General features: G+C 37.3%; 1 protein-coding gene across 1 annotated transcript in view; it reads left to right on the top strand.

Moving 5' to 3' along the window:
• SLC24A2 (solute carrier family 24 member 2) overlaps positions 1-15,703 on the top strand; it is a 115,595-nt gene that overhangs the window by 88,112 nt on the left and 11,780 nt on the right. Inside the window, exons 6-7 of the mRNA XM_032205491.1 lie at positions 1,275-1,370; positions 3,515-3,603. Of these exons, the coding sequence (XP_032061382.1) occupies positions 1,275-1,370; positions 3,515-3,603 (185 nt within the window). The remainder of the gene's footprint in view (positions 1-1,274; positions 1,371-3,514; positions 3,604-15,703) is intronic.

Here is a 15,703-nt window from a genome sequence, read left to right as displayed (position 1 = left end):
ATTTATTTTTGAGCATGATGTGCTTGTGAAAAGATAGGGGCTACTGCAAGGACAATACTGTTTATTAAATCTTTGTGGCATTTTTATTACTCTCCAAGTGATTTGCTGTTGACACAATAATTCTACTTCCACGTGAATAGTAGCTGCAAGTCCCTGTGCACTGTGCATACATTTCTGCACATATGAAAACATTGGTACAAGAATTTGAAACATTTTCTTGTGATGGTATTGTTTCTGATAAGCTTCCATTTGCTAGAAGGGAAGAGAGGATTTCTTTCTTGACCAAATATTTTTTCTTGCATGTCTTTAATTTTAATCTAGAAGCAGTGAGTCTACCCAGCTACCTGAGTTAATTCATGACTTCTCTGTACTTCCCATTGTTAATCAATCATGTGATTCTGTTGAAATATCTTTTGGCCTTAAGCCTGCACTCTTTGTGCACCAGAGCATATACAGTGTCTTTCTACAACACATAGACAGTCATAAACCACCCAAAGAGGCCTTACATAGAAAGTTCAACCAAAGTAGAAAAAGGGAAGAATTAATTTCACTTAATATTTGCCAGCTTTGGCATTGCCTAATTTGGATGTGGTGTTTGGACTCAGTGGGCAACAAAGAGTGACCTGGGACTTCTCTTAGGGGGTAATGAGTTGTCCTGGAGACAGTCTAGATGATGAATTTCATGCTTAACCTGATAGGAGACAAAAACCACCTGGAAGGGTGAGAAGAAAATTTTCCTTTGAGAAGCTGGAATGGAAATAATTCATTATGAAGACTTTTTCCTCTCCATCTGAAGTACCTGTTGAAATTACAGTGACATGAATGAGTACAAATTGACAAAGCTAACAAAGGTCACCATGATGCAATATTTTGGTTCATCTGAAATTCTGTGACACTGTAATACTGACTGAGATCTGAAACTGTATTTGTTGTTAATATCTTTATTCATCTGTATTAATCTTCTGTTTAGTCTCAGATCATACAGAAGTACTTTTGTAACAGGAACTTTACTGACTGCCTCTTCAAAAGAAAAATATTTTTTTGTTTTTCATTTCTTATTTCTTGCAGAGTTCTCAGAACAGGAAAAAAATAAAAAATAAAAAAATCTTATTTCCACTGGAAGGAAAAAAGTTTTAATAAGATAGTGTTTCATAACATGTTTGCTGTTTGGGGAGGAATGGGAATGGATTACTGGCACTGATTTATGGAGCTGTGGCAAAAAACTTTGCCTCTCAAAATGTATGCATTTGAATAATGATAATCCTTCCTTTTAGGAAAATTCAAGGAAAGGGCCTCAATTCTGCATAAGATTGCCAAAAAGAAGTGCCAGGTGGAAGACAGTGAAAGACAGAATGGAGCTGCTAATCACGGTGAGTGCAGCCGTGCAGATTTATCACTTACTCCTGAGGGCTTTTTTCACTGTTAAATTTTACTTGAAAATCCTTAGAAGTGAATTTCTCCTTCTACTTCATTTTCATTGTCTTACTAAACATATTCTGATTCCCCTCAGAAAAGAGTATGACACCCAAGGACAGGATAGGAGTTAAGTGCAAGATGAGAAGGTCTGATAAGACATCTAGAAAGCCTCCCAGAATTACTGCAGAGATAAATACAATGCTGATTTTGGACAAGTGCTGAACTGGCATAAATAAAGAGGCAAAATGTATTTGCAGTTTGCCTGTGAAATTTAATAAATATACTGACTTTTGAAAGGTTGATGCAAGGGCATAATGTGCTGTAGTATTTAATATACCTGTAATATACCTGTTCAACCCATGGATCTAAACAGACCGCTGACATGCAGGATTATGCTCTGTACTTTCTCTCTGGCCATGTTACTGAAATTCTTATATAAGCAGAGAACAACAGCATTGAGTTAGTTCAGCCCTCATGCGATGTTAAACAAAATCCAGTTTGTTCAGAAGTTCTGCAAGATAAATGCCATCCCCACAATCCAAAGGAACTGCTTGAGGTAGCCACGGCTGATTTTTAACATTACCAACTTATTACCTGATGGTGCTTTGCCCAATCCTTTACGTACTGAATGCATGCATTCATGCCATGCATGCATATTTTACCTATCTTAAAGAAGTAGCATTCAACCCTTCACAGCTCATGGAACCCTATAAGTTTTCTACTGAGTAAGTGAAAAGCTTCTGAAATTTTATACAAATGACTTCTATATTATAGATAGATGAGATCTTGGATTATTCAGAAATCAAGAACCACTGGTCTAGGATCATATAAATTCTACGTAGTATTACCCTTGTCACAAAAAGAAAGAGATTTCATATTTAAGATTTGATTTGTGAGTCTACTGTTTGCTGAAATACATTTAAGCCCATCTATGTTAGCTGTACAAAATTAGTTTATTATGGCTTGCCATTAAGAATAAGTATTTGTCTTTTACTTCAAAAGTTTCTATTCCAAAAAGAAAAGTCCATATTATGACTTCTTTTCTCTACTTTACCTTGGCATATTCTCCGCATTAGAAAACAAGATCCAAATGTGTCTGATAAAAGCTGAATCATTTTCTCAGTTGATACTTTTTCTGACCTTGTGCTATGTTTAGATAAAATTTACTTCCAGAATCAAGCAATTGAATGGGACATTCTGTTAATAAACTATAATGCTGGGTATGGGGTTAAGGGACAATGCACATGCACTGAAATAATTACAAATAGTCTGGCACTCTGCTGTGGCTGTGATCTCAGATTTTTAATTTAGAAGAATCTCAGGACAGCAGTAATGTAACTTGACAGCTGTATTTACTTATGTGCATAAGAGCATACCATAAGGAACACTGAACTTGAGTCAGACATTTCTTATTGCTATTCCTCTGAACTTCAAATTGTCCCAGGGATTCTTGGCCATTGACATTTTTATCTAGTACATGCCAAAAGAGATGATTGCTGTTTAGAGAATTCCAAGATAAAAAAAAGTAAGAATAAATTTGAATAAATTCAGTGCCATAAACTGAAGGCTCAGTTTTATCCCTTCAATCGCTGTAAGACTTTTGCTCAAGGGCAATGGGATTCTGTTTATTCTTTTCCAATGTTTTTGCAGAAGAAAGAACTTTATTATAATTCAGATGTAACTTTATGAATTGCAGAGTTTAGTGAGGTATAAAAGTTATCTCTTACTGAATATATCCCTTCATCTGCATTCATTAATGTCTGGGTAGAACACTATACACCACGTTTTACCTGAAGTGTTATGTTCATTAAGTTTAGCATAAACAAAGAGCATGAAGTATTGCCAGGGATGTAATTTTTTTAGAACATAACTGCCAGTAGAATAATTTCTTCAATCACCAGCTCACCACTCATAAGAATTTTATTCAAAATGTGTGCGGGAGAAATGGAAGCCAGAATTTTAGTCTCTCTCTAAGGCAGGTGTTCGTCCACCATCAGATTTTGATTATTTACACAGACTAAATGCACCAGTTTCACCAATAGATTGTTAATATTCTGCTCTGTTGTTTTCTTGTTCTTATTTATGGATAATGACACAGAAAAAAGTGCAAAAGTAGAAGTTGCAGTAACACCACCAAGTGATTCAGGACCAGTGCAGAATGGAATTGCCCATAATGTTGAAGAAGAGGTTAGTGTCTCTTTCATTTTTAAATTGGCAAATATTTTGCGTGCTTGATTGTACTTTTCACTGGAAGTATGTGTCTTAATTGCAAGAAGTTGCTAATAGGACCCATCTACAATATATTTAATATTTGTTTACTACTGGACCCAATATATGAGAATAAGGTTTGCCATATATGTGTATAAGGAGGTCTATTTGCACATATATCCCCTGTGACCCTTGCACTTCATTGTAACATAAGATATATTCCAGTAGTCTGAAATGTATTCTTTTAGGAAATACATTTTTGCTTATCAGATAAAATGTTCACAGCCCTGAATAAGGCTAATGAAAATTGCTTGTCTGATTAAAATCACACTGCACAGAGCCTGTTCTCTTGAGAAGGTAGCCTGTCATGTTGAGCTTCATGGTATAGTTGCAAAAAGGGGCTCCAAAACAGGAGCTGTACACAAACTTTTCCACTCTCCATTCTCTTATCTTGAGACATTACAAATTAAATTCAACAAATAGACCGTACTAGTATTTCTCTGACTCTCTTGCATACAGTTAAAATCTATGGAAGAAGAAATTATACTCTTAAATTGACTTATTTTAGCATATATATTTTGTAGATAATAACCAGGTAACTGCATAACCTGTGTAGCTACTGAAATAGCTATACAAATTAACTAAATTATTTCATAAATAAGCTGTAATTTTCAAGTATAACTGATTGCAAAACTAGGTCCTCCCTGGCCCCTTTTTAATGACTGTTAATATTTTTTAAATGTTATTAATCCAACCTACATGCCAAGCAGGCAAACAAGTGGAAAATGATGGTGAGCTGATTTAGCTAAACTTTGGCACTGCTTTTTTAGACTGGGGCAGCAAAACCCACTTAAAGAAAAAAAGTCTTGTTAAAAATAGTCCTTGACATGGGAGCTTGTATAATGCTTTTGTTTGTACAGTTGTATTAAGGCTATGCTGACACAAGAAAGTTGCTGCAAGAGATGGCTGAAAAGAGGCTTATACCATAACATGAGCTTCCTCTTACTAAAAATGGGATGAACTGTCTTGCGTTTGCATACAGCAAAATCATGCAAAAAAAGGCAACGCTTGTGTTTTGTTTTGAATTGCCCCTGGCTTAGTATTCAATATTTCTGTTGTTTTCACTTGCTTTTCATTTAAAATTGCTAGTCCACATCAGAGATAATCTTGCCTTGTTCATGACTTGAACAAAATCATTTTAGGTAAAATTCTTTCCTTTAAAGGTTATGCAAGCCATAGGAAAAAAAAAAAAAAATCAAACTGGTGTACAAGTAGCAGTGTTTATTTACTTCTGTTGGCTCTTTCCTAAACACTATCATCCCTCACAAGGAGTAGAATTTGACAGGATCATGTATATACATGGAATACGTTTTCCAATTTTGTGCCTCTGTCTGCAAGACTGAGAAAGAACATTGTGATGCATAGTAGAATGAGTCTTTGTAAAAAATGCTTTACAAAGGTAGAGGTGGAGTAGTGACGTGGATTATGGCCAGCTGGGGTTAGTACACCAGATAAGGGGAAAAAGCTTTAATTCCTCACTATTCACAGTTAATTTTTGTCCCTGGGAATAGAAATGGAGAATAAAGATCCATCGAAAGAGATGGTTAGTTTCCAATATTCCACATAATCAAATAATTATAATGAGTCTGACAGAAGAGGAGAGCATAGTAGGCATTAAATTATATTTTCTGTAAAGAAAATAAGCTGTCCAGACTGACAAGCCACTTACAGGATCCTTGTTAGACCAACAAAACCTTATCCTTAAATAAATGAGATGAGTAAAATCTACCAAGTTAAAAATCTCAACACTCCAAATACCTTTCACTTTAATACTCATCATTTTAAGGTAAGGAAAATTCTTTTGCTTCAGCAAAATAATTAACAAAATCCAAAGCAGTGTAGCTTTATGACTTCTGTTCTCAAAGTTCAATAAAGGATAGCATAGCCTGGAGTAACCTGCTAGCATGTACCTAAATCAGTCTGTGGGATGTACAATAACTCTAATAGACTCTAATAGCACTCAGTAGCTTAAGAAGGAAACTAGTCTTGCTCTGCCACATTTTTTTCACTGAGATTGTTCAGTGAAAACAAAGAAGAAAGAATAATCTTAAGCAATCATATTTCACAGCAATGTCCATACGCTATCATTTTGCATTGTAATGCAATGGTTTCTGAGCTTGTTCAGAAATCTGCAAGGTCGAGCAGCCTCATCATTCAAGACAGTATTTTCAATCTCAAACACCTGCAGGATAAGAAAGGAAAATTATTGTAGGAGTACATTACACATTAATGTCTTCCTCCTGTTTCTCCCATCTCCATTTAGACACCTTAAACTTTCAGTCAGGGAAGGTTTGGAACTTTTATGTTAATTTAAGAAAGTATTAGGACATTCTGAAAATGTGCTCTGCTGTATTGGAAGAGGGATACATTGTTTATCATTGTCAAAATGACAAGATGGAGCAAGAAGGAAGGCTTGCAACTGATGGAGGAGTGATTCTGCAGTTTTAGGTCCATCAATCTGAAAGAAAGGATTTTAGGCGTCTGCTGTCACAACAAAAATAGCAATCCCCTAATAACATTTTGAGATGGCTCATGCTGGCTCCCTCCCCAGTGGCCTTTCTAATTTTGTCCTCTTCTAGTGATAACCTATCAGTTGTTGCTACCTCAGACTGTTTCAGTTATTGATATGCTGGAAGCTATTTGGTAATTTAAAAATATATAGCAGTATTTTTGAAAAGTTGTAATAAAAATAGTCTACACATCCGTGATATATATGTAACAAATAAATAGGTCTAAGTGATACTTAGGACTGTACTTTTCTGTGAGATTCTCTGCCAGTTCTCTTCTGTACAGAGAACCTTCCTTGATCTATTGCCTAGCGTTTTGTGCACAGCTTCCTGGTACACCTTCTCAAGCTGTGGTATCACCCTGAAGCTAACACTGCCTTCTCTGAGATACTCAAAGTTAACAAAACACAATGGATCATAGACAAGCAGTTTAAGAACAGAAGGAAAGGGAGTAAAATAAAATAAAAAAGATTCAGATAATAGGAGGAGCAAAGGTCAAGAGGGATGAAAGCAAAATAAAACAAGAACCTTATCTTCTCATACTGACATCCAAGGAAAATATGCTTAGAAAACTTTCAACCAAAGTTTGCTGAAAGGTGAGTCTGCCTGTTTCTAATATGTTTAATTCTCTGGCTGCTTTTGTTGCTGTTCATCATCCCAGCAAGCAGGAATGAGAAAAATACAGAGAAGGACAAATTCAACACCCTTCAGTTTTGTTCTGCTTTGTATATTGACTTCATGGACACTAATAGGATTACCCCTAATTATAGAAGTGTAGGCAACAGCAGAATCATGCAAACAGCATTCACAAGACCTTCTTCTTTGATTAAGATTATAATTAGAGAATGGGAAACTGGTCATTGCCCTCCTGAGGTTTTTTCTCTAGCTTCTCCAAACTTTATACAGAGACTGTATGCCTGGGAACCACTGTATCTTTAAGACAATGGTATCCATTCTAAGAACAGCTTTGTTCAGGGAAGCAATACAGAAGGTACAGGATAATATGCCTGCTAGACCCCCACAATAGTTTCTCCTTCTCATACCTCCACAAAAACTCTCCCATTACAGCTCAGTCCTGACCTACAAATGCTCCTGCATTTTGATCCTTTTGTGAACAAGTAAAGTATTCACCATTTCACCCTGAGGATGGCATTTGCCTGGATGGTCTGGGAGTAGAATTCAATCTAGTGGCCTGAGTTTTTGGTGATTTTTCCCTATCCTGAACCAAAAGGAAGTTCTGTGGTATATTTGTAAATACAGTATAAAATTTGCTTCTCTCCAATTTTCCAATTTTATATGTCCAAATATTTCTTTTCATGATCCATAAACTTGTTTAGAAAGACTCATAAATTCCTTAAAAAAATAACATTAGTAACTCTGTGTCCCAGTGATGTTATTTTAGAACTTAAGAGATTGGAGACTGTCCATCCTGAAGAATCAAGCTGCAAATATGCCTTTGGGGAAAAAATATTGTCCTGAAAACCGTGTACTGGGATAAGGGTGTTTTCACATAGCAGGTGTGTGAGTCAGCACAGACAGGCAGTGGGAACAACTACAGACTTGCAGCGAAAATGCAAAAAGTAGATTTATTCTCATTACTTCACTAACTGGGAGATCCCTAAAGCAGCATCCCAGCAGAGGCACCAAGTGGACACACACAAGCAGGCATGCAGGATCAGCTGGACAGGGTCTGTGCTGGGAGATCACCGGCCTGTTCCTTTCACCTGTTTTTACCAAGAGTTTACACAGTCACAGTTTTTACTACCATGCTGTGGTCTTCACTATGCTTCTTTGATCTTCTTTGTACCAAGGCTGGGAGCTCAAACGCATCCAATAGGACACGTCCAAATTGATTTAAAGTTAATTAGAAATCATACATTCCACTGCTACAAAGAGAATATGCAAATAGATCCATCTTATGTATAAAACTCCTATTCTTTTAAAAGCATGATGTTGAGGAGAGTACCCTTACGTAAAGAAGGTCTCAGGCTAAAACTACAAGGAAAGGGAAAAGTTGATTTTATGTTTTATTTAATTTTCATATATTTGTAAATTGAACAGCTCTTTAAAAATACATATCTCTCCAAGTTCCACTAATTATTATTCCCTGTCTCTTTACTGGTTTCCTTAGGATTTCTTTTTCATCTTCACATTTTTTCTTGATTCTCATTCTTTCCTCCTTTCCTTCTTTTTTCATTGAACAAGGCTGAAATACTCCACAATAGAGTCAAGGGCACTATTCATTAATGATTTTCACAAGCTTTCCTGAACCAGAATGAATTTTACTTCATTTCCTTTTTTGTTGTTGTTTCATTTGTCTCTTCCAAACTCCACAGTCTTGCTTGCTTCTCCCTAGGCTCTTAATTCCATTCCTCCTATTCCACTCCTATCCAGGAACTTCAATTCTCCTCTTGTGAGAGGAGCCTTTGCTCAACAAGGTGAACTCCTTTGTGCTATAGCTGCAGAAATTTAGAAAGGCTTTCCAGAAAATGTCTCCAGAAATACAGTCATTTGTCCCAGACAGCAATACGCATATAATACTACTCCCATTGGAAACATCCACAGATCTCCTACACTTTGATAAAAAAGGATCAGCCCCCGAGAAGGGCAGATGTCTGTGGTCTCTTTCCCAGCCCTAACCAACACAGCAGGGAACAATACCTCTTTCCATTATACAGTCTGTAAGACATTCCTGCTTCAGTTGCAGCCAGATATTGCCTTCCCTCCTGCTGGATATTCCATCTTCCTTTGGGATTTTGTTCTACTTGCTGCATTCTTTCTTTTAACCTTTAGCAGGCTGCCACAAAGGAGAAAACTCTGTCATATGAAACTTCATAGAGTGATACTGAGCGCACGTGGCAAAGTGAAAGAAGACGAAAAGGACACTGACAGTATCTCATTAAATGTTTTATAGGGTGTCCTTCAGAGAAATGATCCTTTTGAGAAGTCCAATTACCTTCCCTCCACCCACTGCCACCTCCTTAACAAGCATTTGATTAAGTGTGCTGAGACATAGTCGTTTAAACCTGTAGCTTTCCTAAAAATAGCTCCCAGGCTGAAGATAACACCTTTTCCTCCCACCTACGCACATACACACACACACACATGTACACATGCGCACACTTTTACCTGTTTCCATGGAAACCTTTCTGGAAAATGTTTACATGCTACCATGATAGAGACAACTTTTCCACGAAAAGATAAGGCAACCAGTGTATAATAGGAAAATGCCATGGCTGATTTATTGTTTTTATTGTATCTAAACTGCTTACCTGAGAAACTGTGAGGTAAAGTGTATTTTGCTTTCCCCAGCAAAGAGCAGCAGCATAGTGCAGAGCATTTCAGGACAGAGCCTCTGGCAGAGGCAGCACTCCCCTGCCATGGAGTCCTCATTCTCTTTGCACCAAATTAACATGATTCGAATCTAGCCATGCATTCTCTGTCATAGGCTATCTTTCTTGGGCTATATAAAACATTTTCATTTTGGAGAGAGAGGGTAGAGGAGACGAGAGCAGCCCTTGTTGGAAGACAGTGATATATTCCAGCATGCCTGGTAATTTGTCTCATCATTAAAAATATGTTTTTCCAATGCATAAAACTCTTTTCATTTGCCACACTGAGCCTAAAATAAATGCCTGCATCTTGTTTGCCAATATAGCTTTTTGTAACTTAAAGAGCATTGTGCTGCCATCAAAACAGATTGTTCTTTGTTTTCCTAAGGCTACTGATTTGTGTATTCCATGTTTTTTTTGCTGTATGGAATTTGACTTGAAAACCAGGACAGGATAAAATGGCACGATGACAAAGGTTTATTCTTCAGCTGCATCTCCGTAGCACCGTAGCCGTTACTATTTCTTTTTCAATTCCCCTAAGAGATGCAGTAGCATGGACATGAAAACTGCACATAGGCTCTGGGAACCATGCATTCAGCTATTTTCACAAGAGCCCAAGAGGACACAGGCAGCAATAACAGGATCTGGAGTAAATACCTGTCTATGCCTTGCTCCTTCCCACAGCCTCCACTCAAAGGATAGATATTTTCAGTAAGTTCACAGTGCAGAGAGGATTAATAAAAATTACCTGCACTAAATTGAGGGTCCATATATACCAAACACATTTGAGAAGCTTGGGGATTTAATTTTACTCCCTACTTGAATTTTGCTCCAGAGTGGGGGTGGAAAGACATTGTTTTCTGTCTTAGCTGCTCCTCAGAAATTGCCATGCTAGTTTAATTATCTCACATTTTTTTCCATATTTTTCCAAATAAGATGTAGCATAAGATAAATGATCAATCCAATCAAAACACAGGAATCTTGAAGCAGAGACTTCTTGAAGCTATTCCACAATTTACCGTAGCCTTTGTCCTCTGCCTATCTAATGAAGCAAATGAGCATGAGGTTTGCTATGCTAAGGAAAAAAAAAAAAAATCAGTACTGAAAATCAGTACTTGCATCTAAGATAGGTAACATTTTGAGACTTCACATTTTTTTGTTGATTCACTCACTGTAAGGAGTTTGGTTGTACAAAGCTCCTCACTCCCAATAAAACATAAATAAAATAAAATAAAATAAAATAAAATAAAATAAAATAAAATAAAATAAAATAAAATAAAATAAAATAAAATAAAATAAAATAAAATAAAATAAAATAAAATAAATAAAATAAAAATAAATTCAATGGTCCTTTGCAGCTCTACCAAGCAAATAAATAAATTGCATTTTTATAGGTGTTACAATATATCCTTTGGCATGAGGAAATTGAACTGTAAATAGTGCCTGCCTGCAGTTTTCTTTCTATTGGAGTCCTGATGCTATTTTTTTGTTGATTAACAACATTGTAAGTCAAAATGCACCAGGAATCATGTGAATATATAACTCAGCTCTGCAATTCTGTTGGGCTAACAGAATCTTCAATAATAATATTTGCAATTCGTATGCTTTATTTTTATAAGATATGGACTACTTGGTAAATGGTGGCAGTTTCAATACTTCAGAAAATTTGAGGTGGTTCATTGTACTTGTTTTCCATGTTTTACTAACATCAGTTAAAAAAAAAAAAAAAAAAAAAGTAAAACTGCAGTCATCTGATATTGTGCCAGATAAGCAATTGTTTTTACTAAGATAATATATTTTGAGTCTGAGCATCCAAGGAAGCAATAATTTTCTGATGTTTGCTAAAAGCAGTGACTACACTCTGACTTTGGCAGATGGAATTTGCTATAAGTTGTTGTTTATAAACAAAATAGTTATTGATGAAAGGTCACCATATGTTGGTGCTGTTTATATAAAGTGAAACACACTGTATTTTTCTGATTCTGGAAAGATTTTCCTGAGAGATTAGGAGAAATCATCAGATCAGTCCTGAGCAAACCAGTCAGAGATTTCGTATGTGGGACTACAAACAAGTAATTGGATAGATATTCTTGGGTGAAGGATGTGTGAAAGATGAAAACTTGGGAGATTTGGTACACTCTTCATTGTTTGTCATGAGTTACATAGAAGAAAATTGAAGTAGCAAAAATAAGATTCTGCATATATGTACACTCATTTAAAAGAAAATATTGAAAGAATATTTGTTACAGATATATGGAAGACAGCACAACAAAATGACAATTCTTGTCTAATTTCTTCAAAATAAGGAATCAAAACTATATTTTTTATTATTTACAGATGTATTCTACTAGCCTTGGTAGGACATGCAAGGGGATCATTTGCCTATAAGAAAATTAATTTGGTTGTTATTGATTAATGTGCATTAGAATAGAGCATATATCCCATCTATGCATGAGTATAAATATGATATTCAGCAGCAAAAAGTTATATGTAACAAAAAGACAACCCCAAGCACAAGCAAGAAAAAATAAAATCGTATACAGTAAATAAATAGTGTAAATAATTATGGAACCTAATGAGAATTTAATGGAAACACTTAACGGCTATTACAAATGGAGATCTAATGCAGCTTCTGGCTAAACCTTTAATTCAAGGAAGATGAAAACATATGACACATTCCAATGTTTCTTCTGTGAGTACCTATGTCTGGCTATTGCCAGAAGCAAAATACTGATCTAAATGGTCTCTGTGTATCACAGAATCACAGAATTGTCTATGTTGGAAGAGACCTCAAGATCATCGAGTCCAACCTCTGTCCCAACACTAATCAGTCCTCCACTAAACCATATCGCTAAGTTCAACATCTAAATGTCTTTTAAAGACCTCCAGGGATGGTGACTCAACTACTTCCCTGGGCAGCCCATTCCAATGCCTAACAACCCTTTTGGTAAATAAGTTCTTCCTAATATCCAACCTAAATCACCCCTGGCAAAATTTTGGCCTGTTCCCCCTCATCCTGTCACCAGGCACATGGAAGAATAGACCAAGCCCCACCTCACTACAGCCTCCTTTAATGTACTTATAAAGAGTGATAAGGTCACCCCTGAGCCTCCTTTTCTCCAGGCTGAACAACCCCAGCTCCCTCAGCCTCTCCTCATAAGACCTGTTCTCCAGACCCCTATGACTTAGTGTGGCTGTTTCTATCCTCTTGGCCTAGCAATCTTGCCATATTATACAAAACTGTAGAGATTTTTTACTACTTGATCCTCTCCCACCTCCCTCAAATCACTTATCAGTGTGGTGGCAGGTCTGTTATAAAACAGCAGAATATTCTGTGTTTCTGATTATGTACCAGGAGGTCAAATGAGATGCCAGAAGGTGCCTCAAACGGCACCAACATGTCTATTTGTAGGTAGTTGAACTCCACCATGTATATCATTAAGTATTTCTTCTTGGCATTGTAGAATTGAAGTGCATGTAACCTTGCAATTGAGTTTTCATCACACAGATTAGAAGAAATCAAAAATATTGCTTCAGTATCAGTTCCTGAAAACAGCAAGTATGCATAGGGAGTATGTTCACTGCAGATAGGTTGAAACCACAGACAGTGTATGCAATCTCCAACATAAATCTGTGCTAAGTCGTTTTGTATCTCAGTGTTGTCCAGAGCATAAACCCACATTAGTGTGGTTTTATAGCTGTGAAAATTCTTTCCTTTTCATTTCTTCAACCTCATTGAAGAAGTTCAGAATTGCTTTGAAATTCATGCAAGCTAGATTTAAAACTGTGTTTAACATCCTTACTTCTACTGATTTTTGGAAAATCAGCATTTGAAAATCAGATGCTGATTCTGATTTATATGAAATGGGAAGTGGAGATCCACTCTGTAGCATCTTTCATGCATCCCGGAGATACAAGGAAAATTGGTTTTGCCCTACTGCACTGTGAGCTCAAGTTTGGGTATATATTTTGAGTGCAGTTATCACAGGGAGATGGATGAGGCAGTACAACCTGAAGGTGAAAAAGTCTCATAAATATGGAACTAGATTCCCCAGGACACATCTGGAAGACCTCCAGATGTAATTCTTTGTGCTGCTTTGCTACTGCCTTTCGTATTGCTTTTGTGCTCATGCTACAGCAATGTTGTTTGACACAGGCACAAGACCAGAATGAGGACCATTGCTGAAATAATGTGTGCACCAGTATTGCACAAACTCATGTGCAAACTTAGACTATCATAAAGATTTTGTAATAATTAAATGTGGTTATTGATCATGGCTAATATTTAAAGATGACAATTTCAGAAAATACTTTGTCCTTTGGTACTCTATGAAGCAGTCATTTATGGAGCTTTATTCCTGCTGAATCTGCTGCTTGAATTATACACAGGCCACTCTGAAAAAGTTACCTAGGCAACCCTTCGATTGGTCCTTTTGTGCTCAAATTTTATCTCAATCATCACATTTCAAAGCTGAACATCCAGCTCAGTTTGGTTTTCCCACTGTAAGAGCATCTACCAAAATGGAAAAGGAATGGATTTGCATTTTAGGAAGTAACCACACAAACTACTGCACCAACATAGTCCCCCAAAAGTCAGGATTCAATATGTTATAGCTGTGAGGTACTGATCATCTACCAAAGGGTACAGAGCTGCAAGCTAAAGGCAAAGGCTAGCTTCTTAGCTGCTCAGTAGCCTCTTAAGTGCTGTGTGGAGTGTTACAAATTGTGTCTACATATGTGTTTTTAAAATCTTTTAACAACAATAGCAATTACGACCTAGACACTTTACTGCCATCTTAGAATCACAAAAGTTGAGAGTTTCACAAAGTATAGGGGTTAACAAAACCCAGTATTCTGTTGACATCAGCATATAATCCCCAAAATAGCTACAGTCTGTCAATGCGTCAAGAGGAAAACAGGAGCTTACTTCAGTACACATATGTCAGGTGACATAGTCATACATCTCCATGTCAGGAGAGCCTAAGGGAAGAGGTGGGCTTGTTTGTCTAGGATCTTATCACTTCATGGCGATTGAGGAGTTGAACTATATTCAACAATTAATTGTTGAATAATTAAGACTGGATCTTCAACCAAAATAAGCAATAAGTAGAAAATGTTATGAACAATACCAACATATGGTGACATTTCATCAACAATTCTTTTGCTCATAAAGGTAACTGATGTGGTCGTTTAAATGACTGCTTTTTATAGCATTTGTCATAAGGCTTATGTAAGCAATGTTAAGAAAGGGTAATATCTCACAATCTATGGGAAGAGTAACAGGTCCATTGCAGAAAGGACTGATTTCTCAGGCAGGAGCAGCACAAACTAGACCAGGATGCCCAAAGCCCCATCCAGCCTGGCCTTGAACACTTCCAGGGATGGGGCATTCACAGTTTCTCTGGGCAACCTTTTCCAGTGCCTCACTGCCCACTGAGTGAAGAATTTTCTCGTAACATCTAATCTAAATCTGCCCTCTTTCAATTTAAAGCCAATAATACTTGTCCTATTACTCCACTCCCTGACACAGAGTCCCTCCCCAGCTTTTTGTAGACCCCTTTAGGTACTGGAAGGCTTCTATAAGTCTCACCTGAGCCTTCTCTTCTCAGACCGAACAACTCCAAGTCCTCGCAATGTGTTTTCACAGGAGGATGATCCATCTGTCTGATCATCCTCATGGCTCTCCTCTGGACTCGCTCCAACAGGTCCATGTCCTTCTTGTGCTGGCAACCGCAGAACAGTATTCCAGGTGGGGTCTCATGTCTCATGAAGCAGAGCAGAGGAGAAGAATCACCTTCCTTAACCCACTGGCCATGCTTCTTTTGATGCAGCCCAGGATACAGCTGGCTTTCTGGGTTGCAAGCGCACATTGCTGGCTCATGTTGAGCTTCTTATCAACCAACACCCCCAAGTCCTTCTCCTCAGGGCTGCTGTCAATCCTTTCTCTGCCCAGCCCACATTTGTGCCTGGGATTTCCCAGACCTATATACATGACCTTGCACCTGGCCTTGAACTTAACGAGGTTTGCCTAGGCCCACCTCTCAAGCCTGCCAAGGTCCCTCTGGATGGCATGTCTTCCTGCCATCATGTCAACTGCTGGTGTCATCACCAGTGGCACAGCATGGTGCCATCTGCAAACATGCTGAGGGAACACTCGTTTGCACTGTCCATATCACCAAC

Source organism: Aythya fuligula, chromosome Z, assembly GCF_009819795.1.
Source record: "Aythya fuligula isolate bAytFul2 chromosome Z, bAytFul2.pri, whole genome shotgun sequence".
Classification (NCBI taxonomy): Eukaryota; Metazoa; Chordata; class Aves; order Anseriformes; family Anatidae; genus Aythya; species Aythya fuligula.
This window is presented reverse-complemented; position numbering and strand designations above follow the sequence as displayed.